General features: G+C 33.4%; 1 protein-coding gene across 17 annotated transcripts in view; it reads right to left on the bottom strand.

Annotated features, from left to right (window-relative positions):
* Positions 1–19947, bottom strand: part of Ppfia2 (PTPRF interacting protein alpha 2) — a 428942-nt gene that overhangs the window by 65690 nt on the left and 343305 nt on the right. For 13 of the 17 annotated variants that reach the window (XM_028754574.1, XM_028754577.1, XM_028754579.1 and 10 more), the window contains 6 exons: positions 14606–14741; positions 12018–12238; positions 11261–11498; positions 7408–7437; positions 3847–3977; positions 1860–2014 (listed from right to left, as the gene is read on the bottom strand). In XM_028754574.1, the coding sequence (XP_028610407.1) occupies positions 1860–2014; positions 3847–3977; positions 7408–7437; positions 11261–11498; positions 12018–12238; positions 14606–14741 (911 nt within the window). The remainder of the gene's footprint in view (positions 1–1859; positions 2015–3846; positions 3978–7407; positions 7438–11260; positions 11499–12017; positions 12239–14605; positions 14742–19947) is intronic. The other 4 variants (XM_028754584.1, XM_028754587.1, XM_028754586.1 and 1 more) reach the window with 1 other exon arrangement.

Below are 19947 nucleotides of genomic sequence, written 5' to 3'. Positions count from 1 at the left end.
AGCAAGGCATTAAACACAATTATGTGAACACTCCCAAGATCACTGTTTCTAAGGGCTTATCAGGATGACTGAAATATCTGAGCTGATTTCCCTGTCCTAGCCCAAGATCATTTTCATGTCTGAAGCCTACTTCCTTGTTCTAGCCTAAGATTTAGATTCCTGTCTGAAAGCTGAAGAGGATTGAACTGCCCCTCTGAATTATGCAAGTCACACGGGCACATCAGCTTTGCACAGCTTCTGTTGCTTTGTGTGGTAGCACACACACCAGGAATGTCAGGGAAGGGGTAGTGAAAAAATGTACTGTCACAAACACGCAAACAAGAATGTCACGAGCAGAAATTCTTTCATGCTATTAGCAGGAAGTTAATCTAAGTGATGGGGCATTGCATGTAAATACTTGGTTTTTTAGTTGAGCAACCCCAGAACATAGCTAGACATCTATATCACTCTATCACATACTATTAAAAGCATTTGATTTTTTGTCGATAATTAAACTCTAAAAAGGAATGTACTAGAAGATTCAGCCTCCCACATCTTTGTTCTGCTGACTGATCAGGGTGTAGGACGTAGAATTCTTTGCTACTGCTCCTGTGGTATGCTTGCCTGATTCCCACTATGATGTTCATGGACTGAGCTTTTCAAGCTGTAAGCAAGCCCTCAATTAAATAGATGCTCTTTTTCTTAAGAGTTGCCTTGGTCATGGTGTCTCTTCAACCAAAAGAACTTTGACCAAGATCATATTCTCCACAAACTGTCAGGAGTACATAATTTATTCCAGCTATTTCAATTGTTAATTTTGGATAATTTTTATACATAGGTATCTATGAATGTGTGTAGATATCCTTTTCATAGTTGTATCCTTATTTAGGATCATTTCAAAAGTAATATGTTCATATTATTAGTCACTCTAATAACTTATCCTAGCATAACTTCTCTATCCTAATCTCATCTATATTTCTTACAGTTAAGAAGAAAGTGTGGTGGATTTCACTTTTACATCATATTTTATTCACTTGTATCATATTTAGTCTGACATTATAATTTTTTGTGTATTTAGGTTTCATCCCCTTTCTGAAAAAATATTTTAAATTCACATAATTAAGATCTTATATTCATACATGATCTAAGTGACAGCATATTCTTCTATTTCTTCTGCTTGGAATACTGGTTTATATATATGTCATGTCGACATATGCTCTTGTAGGTTTGTGCTCAGTAGTCTGCATGAATATATAGATGTGCATGTGTGGTCATGATTGTGCCTGTGGGTATCTTCCTTAAATGTTCTCTACCTTATCTTTTTATTGTAAATCACTCAATGATCCTTAGGTTCACTGACATATTTAGTATGGCTGCCCAGTATGCACCAAGAATCCCCTTATCTTTAACCCTACCAGCGCTGGAGTTACATATATATATATATATATATATATATATGTGTGTGTGTGTGTGTGTGTGTGTGTGTGTGTGTGTGTGTGTGTGTGTGTGAGTGTGTGTGTGTGTGTGTGTTTTCAAATTGACTTTTACATGTGCTCTGGAGATCTTATCAACCGAGCCATCTTTCTAGCTCCTTTATGGTGGTCTCTGTTCATAAAAATCACTAATATTTGTCTCCTCAACAGTAGAGTATGCACGGCAATAATAACACTTGATTCACAGTGTTAGTGCAACTTCATTAAATTAGCATTAAAACACCCCAGCTTTTATTTAGCATTAGTTAGCTAAACTGGCTTAACAAGGTTAACTAAACGGAAAGCTCACTAGTTATGAAAAGGAACTTACAGGTGAGAAATGAAACACTGGCAAACTCAGAAGTGACAAATCCGAGTGGGAAGAGAAAGCAAAAGCCCGATACTTACGAAGCTGTCCAAGTCGAGCCTTCTCCTTTTTACCAAACAAGCGCCCAATTGAAGACTTGATTCCTTTCTTCTTAGGGGCTTTGTGAAGAGAATCTTGGCTGCTATTGGCACTGCCAAGCCCAAGGCTTTCTGGCTCAAGAGAGGCAGATAAACTGCTTCAAAACACAAAGGAGGAAAGACTGTTGATTTTGATGCACTGTCCACAGTACACACAAGGTTTCTTGCTTTTATAAGCGACAAAAGAAGGAGTAAGTAGATTTTGAATGTGATTTTTTTCCCTTTTCTTCTCACCTTTCTCTAAGTTACTGAAATGTATCTTCCTTGGTTCCTGGGGTCTCCAAATTTTTAATAGAAATCAAATCTCATTTTGTTGCAAACAACTCTTTCCCCTCTTATTCCTGTACACCTTAAAATTTATCAACTACCTCAGCTCAATTTAATAACAGAACATTTAACATATTTTGGTTGAATATACAATTCATTATTTTTTCTTCTTTTTTCTAAAATTTTAAACAGAATGACACATGGCAATCTTTTAGTTGCAAAATTGAAGTTGCTAATTTAATCCTTATCTTTGTGGGTGGTCATTTTAGCCATTTTTCTCTCCTTATCACATTGGAGACTAATTCACTTACTATAAATAACTTCTTACTGGGATCTCTTAGAAACACATTACAAATGTTCAACACTCTCTTCCTGACCTACAGCTATCAATAAGATACTATTTTGGATTCACAGTAAACTAAAATGACTTCCAAATGGTTGGTCAGTCTTCAGTTTTGATCAATATGTCTGGTAATGACTTAAAAATAGTTGTTCGCTAGATATGGGTATATATTTGCTCATCTATACAAATTTTAAACTTTACTAATCCTATGTAATCTGAGTTTCTACACTCTAACCTTCACAAAGAACGAGCTTCGCATATATTAAAATATAATCCTCTACTCTTGAGGAATAATAACCTACAAATTTTTCAAAGAAGTAATTGAAATCAACCTAATAGGAGGAAATGCCTGAAGAAATCATACTTTCCAAAAATCATTCTCACGAAGCTGCTTATTTAGAGATGCATTGATCTTTAAATCATTGTTTGTTTCAGATATTTGGCTGCAACTGATAAACAGAAGACTAGTGTGTCAGATATAGACTAAATGCTGAGATATATAGTAATGCAGTGATTATAGAGATCAATTTGTCTTAGGCATTTGGATAGGTCATTATGAAGAATCATATAGCATATTAAATGCTTTCTCAACAGGTTTTCATAATTTTTGGTCAGTGTTCATTTCCATGCTATGACCTTCTTAGCTGAGGACCTTGAATCAGCCCAGTAGCATGGAATCCACAACAAGTGAGGCTCAGGTGTATATTTTTTTCAGACCTTAATTTCTCGTACAGTACATCACAACACATTTATAATATTTTTTCTACAAATCCTATAGTTACTTATCACTTGTCATAAACTTAATAGAAAATATGTTCTTCAGACAGAAGAGTAATTCTTATTTTCTACTCGGCTGGTAACAGAACACGAAGATATAAATGTATTAGCCTGCTAATTTTAAAAGTAAAAGGGATACACGACTGGTAATTTTCAAGTGTTACCAGAGATATGGAAAAAAAAGAACAGGGAAAGAGCATTATGGAAAACTATATTTCAAGTCAAATTATGTGTATAATAAATTTATTTTTAATTATGAGTATATATGTATGTCTGTATGAGAGCCACGTGCACATGAGTACATGTCCCTGCGGATGATATTAGAGGTTGTGGGATCCCTTGGAGCTAGAGTTCTATGCATTGAGGAGCTGCTCAAAATAGGTGCTGGGAAGCAGACTTTGGTCCTCTGCAAAAGGAGTATGCACTCTTAACAACTGAGTCATCCTAGAGTCATTTTTCTCAAACAGTTTATTTGGCAACAGCGAAGAAAGACGAAGAGTTTGGGGAAGGAAGTATTTAATGTGCACACTGCTTGAGTCTTACCTCCGGGCTTCATTGTGATAGGAAGAAGGTAACGTGTGAGTCATTCTGATGGCTCTGGGTGTTGGGGGAGGAGAAGTTTCACATTTAATTGTTGCTTTATCCTCCCGTCCATCTTCTTCCACCACTGCAATCTAGAAACAGGAGCCATACATTCGGTGAGCTAATTGTAAGCCCTAACGAAAGTGCCTAAAGGCACACTCATTAAGGTAAGGATGCTAGAGTAATTCTAACACAGACATACATGTCTTACACAGGCAAGCTCTTATTAGTAAAGGTATGATTTTCATATGTATTTAAGAGTAATGCCAATATATCTTGAAACTAATGAGCTATTACCTAAAAATGTGGTTTAAGGGTAAAAAAGGTCATATATCCATAGAAAGCTATTCTTGCCATTCATGGACATGCATTTTATTTTCAGTACTGCATACAAACCCAGCATCTCTCATATTAGGCCAGCAATGCCTCTGACCCACACTGGCAGTCCCTGGATAGATGTTCTCTACAAAAGGATCTGGATATATTTCAGGAAGCTTCTTGAAGAAAAGATATTATGCCTATTGAGGGTCTTTTTTTTATTAAGGGTCTTTTAACAAAGGTATCCTTAAACAAGCATATGGAAACGGGGAAAAAGATGAGTTGATAAAATAGGCTTTTTAAGAAAAAGTGCTTTACATTAATCAATATAATGAAACAGCGCAAGCATGTTTAAAACATGTCATAAGAGTGCTCAATAAACATTTATACAGGGAAAACAAAACAAAACATGTTGTGGGTTATAAGAAATATAGGTTTTTTTCCCCAGTGAGGGAAATGAAAGCTAAAAACACAATTCCTGGAAATTGTTCAATTTTGCAACAATTGATGGAAAATTTTGAAAGTAAGCACAAAGGAAAAAACAGAAAAGATGATAAATTTGATAATAAAGAACAATGCTGTTCAGAATCCTGAATAAACTCCAAAGTCATTCAGTTTTCAAGAGATAGAAACACAAAATAATTAACTATTTTGGCAAAAATAGGAGTTGTTACTGCATAATACAGCATACATAGAGAGATTAAGATTATGGAAAATTGGCTATTGATATGCGACTATGGAAATGCACATGAGAATTTCTTCTCTGGGCTTAGCATCCACTTAAATCTGTATACTGCAAAATGTCTTACTGGTTTCTACATTAACTATACTGTGCACAGAGGTTGTTATATATGATGAAGCTTTAATGCAATCCAAGATACTTTTACAAGTTAGGGAAATGCCTGAATATTGATCCCTTCCCTCCACTTAACCATATGGTCCTATCTGAAGTATCTTTACCATAATTGTTTTCAGCATGACTTCATGTGATGAGACCACAGAGTGTTTAAACCTGCATCAATTCTAAGGTCATTAAGCATAGTTCAGATTCAATCCTAACTTATTAGTATTTTCACAATTTCATGATATAACCATAACTCTTTCCTACAATGGTTCCTGTTAAGAGTATTCATTTCTGCTTCTCAATTTTCTTCCTGATACATCTTCAAATAAAACACACTTCTATGCACCATCAAACTCCTCCCTTCCCAGTGTCAACTATTCAAAACACCAGACACAAACAGATCCTAGTCCTTGAGGTAGAAGAATATTGCAATCAGTCAATAAAATAAATATAATATTTATCTTAATTCAATTTTCTAATATTTAAAAGAAACTAAATATATAAATCTTTACCCTTACACAACAACCTTTGGTCAGTTTTTCCTTCTGCAATCTTATGTTGCAGCCACCAATTTTTCTTACAAAATCTTTCATCCTATCTTTTTATTTTCTTTCTTTGGGCTTTTTAAAAACATCAATTACTTAGATTTTTTTCTTTACTCAAAATTGTGTTAGATCATTTATAGCACATAGAGTAAGTCAAAAGCGGATAAACTTGAAAGTGAATCTGATTGCTTAGAGCCAACTGGGAATGTTAAGTTGACACTATATCCATATATGTGTTTATATGTGTATATTACAGTTCTCCTTATGTACTAGTTATATATAGAGGTACATAGTTTTATAGCTAGGTCACAGCTAAGAAAAAACACAAAAATTTCCAGCAACTTAAATCATGTAGTTGTAACATACATCTCTTTAAGGAAATAATGAATGATGTTTTCCAGATTCAGATGTGTTTTAGCATATACTAACTACCGAATCTTTTTCAATGTTTCATGATGTCAAGACTTATTTATTTTTATTCCATGAGTATTAGTGTTTTCTCTGCCTATATGCATGTGCTGAAGCCTGCAGAGGCCAGAAGAGGTTTTTGGAACCTCTGGATGTTTGTGAGCCACCATGTGGGTGCTGTAAATCAAATTTCAGCAAGCTGTAGGGACAGCAGGTGTTCTTAATAGCTGAGCTATCTCCACAGACCCTGATCACGTCATCTGGATGATGGTGAGTATCAGAGAAAAAGCTGTAATCTTAAATCCTTCACATGTATATCCAGAATCAAATTTCTTTTATCTTATATTGAATCCACCTCATGTTTAGTGTCTTGATTGTATCCTATAATTAAAAAATGTTCAGTGTTTTCTCTAAATAATTTTATTCATTCTCTCTCTGTGTGTTTGAGTGTGTGTTTGTATATTCATGTGAGCATGTGCTTGTGTGTCTGAATGTGTTCATGTGCATATGCATGTGCCTGTGCCTGTAGTCTTGGATGTGCCACAGTGTTCCCCTCAGGTCGGAGGACAACTTGCATGAATTTGTTCTTCATTCTTTCCTTCCTCCATGTGGATTCTGATGTCTTAAAATTTGGTAGTAGATACCAATCTTTAATAAGTTATCTAGTTTCCCTCTTAATGAAAAGATTGTTTCTTAAAAGGTTAACTAATATGTGAAGATTACTTTGTAAGGAGTTTTATATTAAAAACTATCCACCTAGAGCCTGTTCTAGGAATTGCCCTCCCTAGATGATCATCTATACTCCTGAAGTAATGATAGCCTGACTGAATTGTCCTAGAACAGATGTTCGAGACCTCATGCCATCTGAACTCATTCTATCAATCCTAAACTTCTCTTTTTTTCATTTTCTGAAACAGACCTCAAAACAACCCCTAGCTATGTTGTCTTCTTCGTTCTGCCTCTTGCATAGCCCTACTCCTTTCTCAGTGCACCGAGTCATCTCTTCTTTTGAAAGTTTTGGTAAAGAACTATTAAACTATCTTTGATAAGTATACCAAGATCTGTTGGCACATCATCACTGAGTAACAATTAATGCAACATTAAAGGCAGTCAGTATCAGAAAGAAATAAAAACAAGCAGTGCTGTTCTAACATTGATTTTAAAATATCTTGCTCTACCATGGGTGGCTTATATGAGTTAATTCCCATAATTGATTATTTTCCTAGCAACCAGAAATAATATGATTTTAAAATATTTGCTGTTATATTTGTATCTTAAAACTCAGCAACACCTAAATACATTAATATTTATTCTATGCTAATAAATAGTTTGGACAATAATATTTTCTGTGTTCTAAAGAACAAAGTGATGCCCAACTAACAAACATTTTAAAGTTATTTACAGTACCTTTCTTCGATGTTTTCTTAGATCACTTGGCTGCAATGACAAAAATAAAAGAGACATAATGAGAACTAATTAATGATTTCCATTTGATGATGTTACAATTTGGTTATTATCTATAAGTTGAGTATCATTTTTCTTCATTCCATTCTTTCCTAAGTACATCCTAATATTGAATGAATAATAGTAAAACACAAATTAGTTTCAAAATGATTATTTTTCTACAATATTTTATGTAAATTAAAGAACATTTCATTATAGATACTTGTAAAAAATCGGTTGGTTACAGAGTATTATTGAATGTTAAAAGACTTCCTGGATTGCATATAACTGCTTTTATGTGCATAGATATTTAAATTGCTATTTTTATTTCAGAAATTGTTTTATGAAATAAAATTTCAGACCTAAGTTATCATGAATATTTTATTATTATAAGAGTAAAAGGTGATAAGAAGCAGAAAGAATAAAGTGTCACAGGGTGGGAAAAGAAAGCAGATGAAGAGGTGATAAATAAATAACATATGGATGTTGGAAAACATCATGTAAAAACCTAGCATTTCGTAAGTTTCTGAAATACGTATATATACTACTATCAATAGTTTGATTGAAATTATAGAGGGATAATACTATTCCCTAAATCCATAGGCTACCAAGTAAAATCCAGTGCCAGGTGTAGAATTTTGAGTTGATGCCCTAGAGACATCTAAAAGTATACAAATTACTGCCATGGCTTTTCGCTGCAAGCTAGAACTTTATAAGTTTCTATTGCTAAAGACACTATACATTTTTTATCACAAGATAGAGAGAAATCAGATTGGTACTAATATGAAATCACTCCATGCTGTCTAGCTTTAAGGTGCTAAAAAATATTATTAAGATGATGTAGAAAAGGGGGATCAGAAGTTTTAACTATCTGTGGACCCCCTGAACTACAATAGTGATGGATGTTATTGTGTGCCTAAATATTCAATAATGGCCCATATGTTATAGAGGTAACAAATCAATTTTTTTTATTGTGTTTAAGCCTGCTGAACAGGAGGAAATACATATCTAGTACTGTAAGTCTGGCCAAAAACCTGTTTTTGGGTCCTATGTATAATACACTACTATTATTCTGACAGGTCAAGATAATATTACACTATCTTCCAATTCTGTATCTGAATACCCATAGATTAGTGTAACTCTCAGACATAAACAGAGAGTTTTCTTTTTCTGCATGATAGTTGTTAATGTAGAAACTCATGACTCGTCAAGGCACAGTGTCACTGGAATTTTCAGCCACAAAGGGGATACTTATATCACCTCTCCTAAAAGACTCAGGGGCTACTGAGGAAGAGGAGGGTCAAAGATAAAAAGGTCTTGAGTTTGAGAAAAACTGGAATAAAACTGTGTTCTGGATATTCCATGACTGGTGTACTTATACGTTTAGTTGATTGCAAAAGATTTGCCCAAGACTAAGCCAATCAACTTTCAAGCACAGAAGGAGTCTTCACTCCTTAGGAACAATGAACAGTTGATTCCTATCAGGAAAGGAGACACAGGTTTTTAAGAGTATTTCTCTTGTAGGTCAAACAAAATCCACTGGATGACACCATTCTTGTGAGTATACAGGCATCAAAAATAAGATTTTCCAGGTGTGAAAAAAAGAGAGAAAAGTTGGGAGGAGGTTTGAGAGGTGGTGTGTGAAAATGGGAGTATGTCGGGAAGGAGTGAGGAGTCAAAATGATCAAAATATATTGTATGAAATTCTCAAAGATTGATAAAATATTATATTAAAATTAAAATATTAATATAACATTAACATTAATAATGTATTTTGAAAAGCAAAATATTTTACCACAAAAGTAATAAGAACATAAGAACATCATATATTGTTAAAGTATGAGTGGTATAAATACTACCTACATTGTGCTTTATGTCCTAAGTTTTTACTGTAACATTTGAAATAACTTAATTATTAATATTTTGTAGAGATGCTAATATCTTCAGTTACTGAGATTAGAGAAATGTTGCCTAGATTTCCAAATGAGCAGAGCACAGTATGTATAAGTACACCTGATGAGTATAACTCAGTGTATTGACAAAATATGTGAGATATATTTTATTGAGATGAGTTGTGTTTAGGTAATTATTATTCTGATTGGTTAACTTCTTGTATATTTTAAAAATATTTTAGATATCAAGGATTCTACTGAGTACCAAGAAAGATGAAATAATTGAAAAAAGACAATTCTTTTTAGTTCTTTTTATTTTATGTAGAATTTATTGCTTAGACTTTTCCTAACTATAGATTTTTTAATATGAGCAATGTTCCAAATCCATACAGATAGTTTTGTATCAATTCCTAGTTTTTTTATTTTTTATTTATTTTTATTTTTTTTATTTTTATGGTTTTTCAAAAGAGGGTTTCCTCTGTATAGCCCTGGCTGTCCTGGAACCCACTCTGTAGACCAGGCTGGCCTTGAACTCAGAAATCCACCTGCCTCTGCCTCCCAAGTGCTGGGATTAAAGGCATGCGCCATGATTGCCCAGCCTCAATTCCCAGTTTAAAGATAAAAGATAGTATCTAAACTATAAAATAAGTTTCATGATGGTGAACTGAAATCCTTTGAGCATAAAATACAATTTTATTTACTTATATGACTGATTTTCTTATGGCGAGAAATGTGTGTGTATCTCTATACATATATAAATTAGATAGACTCATATAGTCACATATTTTTAGCTATTTACTATATTGCACATTATTGAAGAACAATTACTGTTAACTTTTAGACATTGAGTTGAACTTCTCTATTCAGATATGAGGCATATGCAAATATACATGAGGTCAGTTTGTACTGTCACAGTTAACTAAAGGACTTCTGACCATACTACATAAAATCCAAGTGAACCTATGGTGTCATTGATTTTCCTCCATTTTGTTATAGCTGGCTAGATTTTATAGTGAGTACTATCCATTTGTATTTCAATTAGTTTATGCCACTAAAGTATTTTATTTCCATTGGAGTTTTATAATTTTGATATTCATTACAGAAACAGAACTTTACTTCATTTTTGCAATGTTTTTAGTTTTCATGTGGGTCAAGAATGAAAATTTAAATCATTTTGGAGTTAAGTGAATTTGAGGAAAATCCATCTCCATTAATTAGCCATTTTTAGCAGTTTATCCATGCATTCCAAGCCTTAGCTATCGCTTCTCTTCATGGAGAAAGTTCTCTCTTACTTCCATCTGTGATGGACATTAAATTACCACACATTGCAGCATGCATTAGTCATTCCAATGAAATTCACCAGAATTTTTCCTATATTCCTTTTAATAAGTGGTCCATTCATTTGCTTTCATTTCTTTCTAGTCTACTTCCTCACTTAAATATCCAAATGTAACAAGAAGTGAAAAAAAAAATCAGAAGAGAACTGTGAATTATCTATACGAAGCAAACAAAAATACCCTGAAGATGTGGTGCTGCTATTTTGGAAGATTTTATAGAGATACGTATTACAAAATTACATACCTTTATCATGATGTATCACAGTATGTAATTTTTGCTATTAGCTATATTTATACGTTACTGATACATTTCTCATCTGATAAAAGATACTTATGGTTTAATCATTCAAAGTTTTGGTGTGTATTTAGATCCCTGCCTTGCTAGTGGCTTTGAGAAAGTTTAATTACTGTTAAGGACTACTGTTTCCTTAACCCATAATGCGATGGATTAAGGATGATAGCTAACACAAATGGCTATTGTGGTAAACAATAAAACACATAAAACCACACGAGAGTAAATATCTTGCAGTGTTACCTACAGAATGAATCATCTTAACAAGTCCAGTTTCTTTGGACACATAATCATACCAGGGTCATGACTCCCATACGATCCATTTCCCTGGCAGGGCTTCTTGGTGTAAGCTTTGGCGTTGAGTGTCCACTTGGGGGAGACGAACTGGCCAGTGATGAAGCTGTAACAGAGGCAGTGATGGAGGTACCTGGATGGACCCTCGCCAAATTCAGGCCTTCCAAGCTCACACTAGCCACCCTATTCTCAATTTCTTCAGCACGCAATTCTGTAGATTCCTTCTCTTCTTGAATTAACCTAGAAGATAGAGAATTAAGTCTTTTCATTATGAGGTCACTTAATGGCAATTACTTTTCACCTAATAAAGGTTAAGTACTGTGAAAATTTTATTTCAAACCAAGTTTTTCCATTTTCTTTTGAGGTTGAACAACTTTAAACTTTATGGAATTACTAGTTATGGCTACGAAAAATCAGCATAGTTTTCTTTCAAATAATTATAATATATACTTGAAATTTCAAGCTTTAGTTGCATAATGGAACTTTCCACTTGAACAATCTCTTCTGTGTATAAGAAGTAATTATAAATCATTGACATTTCTACTATGAAATAATTCATATAAAACACATATTCCATATTTTTCATTGGCTCTGAGTTTTAAAAGTAATGAAAATAAACCTGGTTGCATAAGATTATAATCTCATTTTAGATATTCTGCAGATCTAATGAAGTACCAGGAGCTGTTAAACCTAATAGTTTCAGAAACATATTTAAAGTATTAAGGTTTTCTAAGCTCTTTACACCACCAGTATTGATACCTTATTTCTTTGTTGATTGCATCCAATTGTTCTTGAAGCATCATAGCTAGAGTCTGGGCGTCAGAATGACCACTTGGAGAGAGAAGATCCATTGAGCTAAAAATCGTTTCTCTGTCATCATCATCAATATCCGACATTTCAGTGTCACTTTCAAATGGGTGGCTGCCTAGTACTCCAATTTGCTGAGTTCTGTTCCATTCATGATCCCCAAGGGATTTCACCTGAATGATAAGTGAACAAATCAGATACTCATAGTAACAGAAGTAATCAGAAAATTGACAACCACAGCAGCAACATCAGAATATATGTGCATGCCTTCACGGCTGCCCAGTCAGAGGCAGACCGTGAAGTAATATTTTAATAGTTCAATAAAATATATCCTGACACTATATGAGGTGGAAGCTATTAATTGTTCACTTAAATAAACATTTCAGCAGGAATAGAGATGATAAATTTCCATACCATTTATATTCCACCAGCTTTCAAGCTAGCAATTGTTTATAAGTTCCTACATTTGCAAAACTTTTTTCTAGATTTCTAAATGCAACAACCCTTATTTAAATGCAAGCATTATCATTTCTTACAGTGATTAGTCATATGGTTTTCCTATGAAAAGATAAGCATATAAACATTATTAGGTAACATATTGTATAATAATTGTCTTCTCAGAGTTTACTCAGTAGGTTTGAACAAAATATTATTTTAAATAATGGAAAACAATATAGTTAATCTATACTGTCATGTTCACTTGTACACTCAATAACCTTTTGATTCAAACATGGTAATTTTAACAGCTTAAGTTTTTAAGTTTTTTTAAGTAAACATAAATATTCTTTTGTTTGGGAGTTTTGAATAACCAATAGATCAATAATTTTGCAAACTGTGATCTTAATAGACAGACCATAGAATTTTATGCTCTTAATATAATTAATTTCACTGCTACAGTAATTCAAAATGAGTTATGTAGAAGATAAAATTGCAGTTTGTGGTATATTGAATTAACGGCTAAAGAACTGAAGTGGAATTTGATTTGAAATATTTTGTTATGAAAGAACATAAATTAATTTCTCTTAAAGTAAGAAGAAAAGAACTGAGACTATTTTGTCTTTATTTGTTCTTTTATAATTTGCATGATGTCCATAATTATGCTACTATGACGGATTAAATTGGATGTGATCTATTTATGCTAATTATCAACCCAAAGCATTAAGATCCTGTTAAGGGAAAAAAAACAGAATTTTGAATATATTTTTAAAATGTTGTATGAACAAAATATGCTTAGGGCAGAGAGGAACATTGATAGTTATCATATGACTGTATTGATTAAACAGAAACATGACTTAAAAGTTTAAGCTATATCCAATGAACCTAAAAATATGTTTGCATAAAGAAAACCTGCCCAGTGACAGCACTGGTTGACAGGCCAATCAGGAAGGGGGAGATACCACAGGCCCTAAACTCTTGAAGAAGAGCTACATGGAAATAATGGCTGCTGAAAGAGGAATAGTCTTCTCTTGGGACAAGTGTTCTGATAGTTTATCCAATCCCAGTAGACCAGACCTAAACATGTCCACATACCTCAGCAGGTCATAGTGACAAAATGCATGCATTTACATATGTCAACTATAATTTAGGTGCCATGAATTTGATAAGAAGTGAAAGTGATACAGGAGGAGTTGAAGGGAGGAAAGGAATAGGGGGAAATGTTAAAAATGTAGTATTCAAACCTGAAATTCTCCATAATGTTAAAATTTACTCTTTCAAATTCTCCTTATCATCATTACTGTCTATATACTTCTTGCAGGTGCTGTAAAGAGGGTGATCTGTATTAACAAAATATATCTTGGGTCTGTTGTTGTAATTCAATAATGTACACAGCAGGTGTTTTGTTTATACACATATTCATAAGTAGCAATAATAATTAAAGAAGGAGTCACAGATTTAAGAGCGATTTGGGGGGAGGGAGGGAGGAGGTGGATCAATGAGAAGCAGTGGTGGACATGTTATAATATAAATATAGTATGCATATATGACATTTAAAAACTAAATAAAAATAAGTTATGGATTACAGGAGCAGGTGCAGTGTGTCTTGAATAAGACTTCAAAGGTACTTTTAAAATTCTGTGTGCATTTTTAAAGAGGTGTTTTGCAGATAGTAATCTTTAACAAATCATTTTCTTGATTTTAGAGAAAAATACAAACGTCAGTAAGGGTCCAAGCAAATTTGTCTGGCAACATAATATAATGGGTATAACACTATATATGTCACTATCTACATTTAGTTTCAATTTTGAACCAACCGGGGTGCTAGCCCTGTAATGTAGAACATTAAATCCTTTAGACCCTAAATCTTAAAATTCCTGAAATTGGTATAAAAATTACACAGATATTATAATGGCAGATAAATAAATATGTAGAAAGCTCTAGTATACATTACACATTAGTTAATTTTAAAATGCATCATTTTCTATGCACAAAACTAACATAAATTACTGCCAGCATTCAGCCTCCTCTTCTAATAGAAAGTCTATTTAGAATAGCACCCCGGTTTTAGCTAAAATGAATAATGCTGAAAGAAAAGCAATCACCTTTGGCTCATCTCTTCGCACACCCATGCGACCCCTCCTTGGTCTTCGTATTACTTTAGTGGTTCTGTAATCAGACTGGCTGTCTACAAGGGACCCAACTGAATACCGCAACTCAGCAGAGGTGTCTATATGAGTTCTGAAAAACAGAAAACAATAAGATCAACTCTGATAAATTACATTTACAACTATATGCTTCTAAATTATCAATAAGACAGAATCTCTCAAGCAAATAAACTTCAAGAAAGAAATTGTTATTCTTGTTAAGATCTGGGATATTTGAATCAGGTGATGCAGTAGATTTTCATTCTTGAATATAAGGTGCAGTTTTTTTTTCTATTTTAGACTACATTTATAACCTTGTTGCTTCTTATTATTTTCAATGTTTTACAACAATGAAACATACTAACATTAATAGTCAAAGTCAACTGATTTAAATTCTACAATCCTTTAATTTTTTCATCATCTGTATGCATCTGAATATTTTTTCTACATATTTTTAAGATATTTTAGGTTGTACTTACTGAAAATTATATCAACTTGTAAGTTCAGAACTTTTAAGTTTTATTGATTATAGAGAAAATATTAACATTTTCTAACATGGAGTGTTCTGATGTCCAATTTAGAGAAACAGTAATGTGATCATTTTACAGTGAATAAGCTCATTTTAGTAAACAGCTAGGATTTAGCTTTGAGTAAATCATTGTTCAAGATGGCAACAAATCTTGGTAATCACACTTGATGCTGCAATTTGCTTAGAGATGAAATAGGTGGAAAATTACTTTTGGAAAATATCACCATCCTCATTTTCAGTAAACACGATAATAAACTATACTGGAATCAAAACATAGAGTCAGGCACATTGTCTATATGTAGATTTACAACAAGTTTGATGTATTCCTGTAATCATGATGATGATAACAAAGGCAGCCTCATGCTGTCCTATAAAATGAAATCACAGATCCATCATCAGTAGGTGTTTTCTGTTCAACTTGGGGCTGATGCTGATTGACGATACCACCTCCCTTAACTCACTTAGAGATTAGGGATAAGCACTTATTAGATATTTGTCAAGATTTATAAAGCTTGGATGAGCTTTGGCAGTTAGACGCAGTGGGAGATGATGATATAACTTAAGGAAGACTTGGTTTTACCAGATGTTTCATGAGATCAAATGAAAGGAGGAATCATTGTGCAAACTGATGACACAGTATTTTTATAGCAGCAAACAGAAGCTGAAAGTCAACCTGTGGATAGTGAATGAGTCATATATAAAAGTAAACTGGCCAAGCCATATTCAGAAATGGCGGAACTTCTGTTCTTAATCTCTTGGATAGACCACTACATTTTATAAAAATTGTAGTTGTCCTTATTTATTCAGAAAGATGTGCCTTCCACACAGTGAAGACTTCACCAGTTCTACTGAGACAATGAGTGAAAGGAAAAAAAAAATTAGTTCACAAACTACCTATGTCAAAAGAATGTAGGTGTGTGTCACCAATGGCTGCTCTTTGGGCATCACAGTGGATTATTTGACGTTACAAATTGCCATTCTGAAAATGGCTCTCTTGTTTTGTTTTTCTATTCCCTGAATTCTATATTATTTTAAAAAATCACGGAACCAATCAAAACTCACACAAAACTATTGCGTTTACCACACACCCGTGTCCCTTTGCAGTCTCTATAATTTGAGATTTCCTAGTTGCCGATTCACTTTAGCTACTTCCTCTTTCCCACCCTCCTCTACCCAGCTTAACTGAGCAGCATTCAGTTCCCGCAATAGCTTACACTTTAGTTCATTTCTGACCCTTCGAACATGCTATTGTTTCTGTTGAAATGGTCTCTTAGCAGGTTTTTATGTCTAGCACTCTTTGAGCTTCAGTTTAAGTGTTCTTTGGTCAAGTGCTATACTAGTTTTCGTCATAGTTCATCTTTGCAAGAGTCTCTAAGGTAGCACTTCCCTGTCTCCTTTCTAGGAGCATCTGTCTTAATCACAGCTGGAGCTCTAGTGCATACCTGTCTGGCAAATAAAACACGATTAATAGACCTTTAGAAAAAACATCTAAGAAAAACACCAATCTAGGAGGGACAGCTTCATGTAAAAATGACTGCTTATCTCTCTACACTTTGTCACAATTGTTACCTTGTCTCCTAACAAAAAGAAGACAGAGACTATATCTCTACTAATTCTAATTAGATTTTCAAATCATTTTACACATAAACTATAGGAGAATTAATAAGTCTAAGTAAATTTTAAAAATCTCTTTAATTCACCAAGCAATGATTTTTATGGATCATAAATGTAACTGTATTAACAATTTTTATAAGTGTTTACCTATGATATGACTGCATAATAAAACCCTTTTCTAATATTCATTTAGAAAGTTTGTGTAGTAACCTGGAATATATATATACACAAACACAAAATCTATGGTGAGAATTAGAACATAAAAAATTATTTCTCATACCAAACAGCAAACATATCTATCTGAAGTAGAGAGGAATCGGGATATATATATATATATATATGTTCTTGTCTCCACAACCTGTTTCCCTGAAATACTTATTTTTGTGGGCCCAACAATCTTTTTTTTTTTATGGGAATGCCAAGATGTCAGGCTGTCAGGAAACCTCACCATTTTAATGGAGCTTTATATATTTCCACAACACCATTTCTGAGATATAATACAAAAGATATGGACATAGCATGTGAACATGTTAGGATACATTTGATGTGATGAGACAGGGATTGCTCTATGCATTGACTCCTATGTTATTTCAAAATCTATTCTCTGTCTTCATCTTAAATATCATCATTATATCTCTCACACTTTGTGAGCACATATCACATTTAGTCATGTACATGATTTTGGGTATCACTGTGGCCACAGAACTGTATTTCTCTAAATTTAAAAGCACTCAACTATTGAATATTGTGTTATTTTATAGCTCTTCTGAAAAGAGTAAAAAAATATTTAGTGAAATTTTAATATTTATTTTATTGAATATATATGAGTGTCTTATCTGCATATATTTATTTGTCCTGTGCAATTCCCTGCTACCAATGAAAGTCAAAAGAGGCAGTCTGATCCCCTAGATTTCCTAGTGACAGATGGTTTTAAGCAACCACATGGTTTTTTGGGAAATAATCTTTATCTCTGCAGGAGAAATAAATGTTCTTAAACTACTGAGCTATCTCTCAGGCCTACTCTACAGAAAAGTTTTAGTTTTGATTTTATCTAGTTATTTGAAACATGGAACTTCAGTAACCATTTATTTTTACCTAGTACATACTATACATCAAATAGATTGTGTGGTTCCCCTACACAGTATATTAGCAAAGCAGGCAGACACTTTTGCTTTTGTGGAGATATTATTCATAATGCAACAAATGTTGACTTCTAGAAAGCAATAGTTTTTGAAGTTTCATGTGGTATCCCTTTGTGCTTCTTAGAAAATATATGGCTTAATTAATTTCTTTGCTTCTTAACAAACAGAGGGAAAAATCTAAATTTCACATATATTGTTGTCACATATATATCATTGTAATATTTTTCTACCTACAAAGTGATTATTTCATGTCTTCTTGCCCTAATGGTATGATAGAATAAATAAGCCTGGATAAACTCCACTGAATGCTTCTTATTTTCATAAGTAATTTTAGTTGCCATGTTAATTTTCAATTTATTAAAACAGGGAAGAGTTTGTTCAGTCATTTTAAGGATCTACCATATTTATGTGTTGAATGCATTAAGAAAAAAATAGGTCAGTCAATGGAATCAGATTGACGGCGTGTACAAGAATCCATGCAGATATGGATAACTGATTTTTGACAAAGAGGATAAAAATACACATTGGCAAAAAGAGCACATCCAAAAATAAAGGTCTTGGTAAAACTTCATGGATCCAGTAGAAGAATCCAAAGCGATTCATGTTTTTTCACCTGCAAAACCCTCAACTCTTAAAGGATCAAAGATCTCAACATAAAACCAGATGAACTAAACATGTTATATGAGAAAGTGAGGAATAGCTTTAAACTTGGCCCAGAAATATTTTCTGAACTGAAGAACACCATTAACATAGCTGCTAAGATCAACAATTAATAAATTAGTCTTTATGAAATAGAAGCTTCTGCATAGAAAAGAACACTGACATTCAGAAAAAGAAGCAGGCTAAAAAGTGTGAAAATATATTTTGCTAACCAACTACATACATATCAAATAGAGGGCTAATATCCAAAATATATAAGGAACTAAAATTAAAAATAGCTAGATGTCAAGAAAATAAATAACCCACTTAAAAATGTGGCATGTACGTGAACAGAGATTTCTCAAAGAAGAAACTCAATTGTCTGAGAAATACTTAAATGTTCAACGTCCTTAGCCATTGGTAAAATGCAAATCAAATTGCCTTTGAGATTGCGTCTTAAACCCTTCAGTATAGTTAAGATCAATTGTAAAAAGTGACAGCGTATGCTGGAAAAGGTAGGGATTAATAGGAACAATGCTACAATGTTGGTGGGACTAAAAACATGTACAACTGCTAAGGAAATAAGTGCCATATTTTCTAAGAAAACTGGAAACTAATCTACCTCAAGAACCAGCAATACCTTTACTAAGCATATACCCAAAGAATGCTTCATTTCATCCTACCCAGGGATACTTGTTCAAACTTGTACATTGCTTGTCTATCATAATAGTCAGAAATTGAAAACAATCTATAACTCCTTAATATATGAATGGGTAAAGGAAATGGGACATATTTATACGATAGAACATTACCAAGCAGTTAAAGAATTAAACCAAGAAATTCACTGATAAATGGATGGAACTAGAAAACAAATCATACCTAATCAGCGAACCAAGACACAGAAAGAAAATATAGTATGTATTAAATGTGGATATTAGCTTTTAAGGCAATGATCACCAAGATACAGTTCATAGATCCACAGAAGATGAGTATATAGTAAGAGAATAGGAGAAATATGTACATCTCCATAGGAAAGGGAAACACAGTACACAGTTATGGATGGATGGGAAGGGGCAACTTGATCAAGTGAGGAGAGAGGAAGATGATGATGATGGAAGGAGTATAGTGAGAGATAGCCACAATTAAGAGCTACTTGAAGGGTAGTATGGAAACCTAGTACAATAGAAGCTTATATGTATACACACATACACACACATGCATGCATGTACACACACACATAGACATATGTGCACATATGTATGTGTGTGTGTGTATGAAGGTGATACAAGAAAGAGCCCCAGCTTAGTGTCACTACACGACATTTTCAGTATTGGTTTGGGTTACATCTCATTGAGTGGTTAACCAAAGTGTTACTA

This window comes from Grammomys surdaster, unplaced genomic scaffold, assembly GCF_004785775.1.
Source record: "Grammomys surdaster isolate TR1022 unplaced genomic scaffold, NIH_TR_1.0 126028, whole genome shotgun sequence".
Classification (NCBI taxonomy): Eukaryota; Metazoa; Chordata; class Mammalia; order Rodentia; family Muridae; genus Grammomys; species Grammomys surdaster.
The sequence above is the reverse complement of the archived record's forward strand: the minus strand, read 5'-3'. Positions and strand labels throughout refer to the sequence as shown.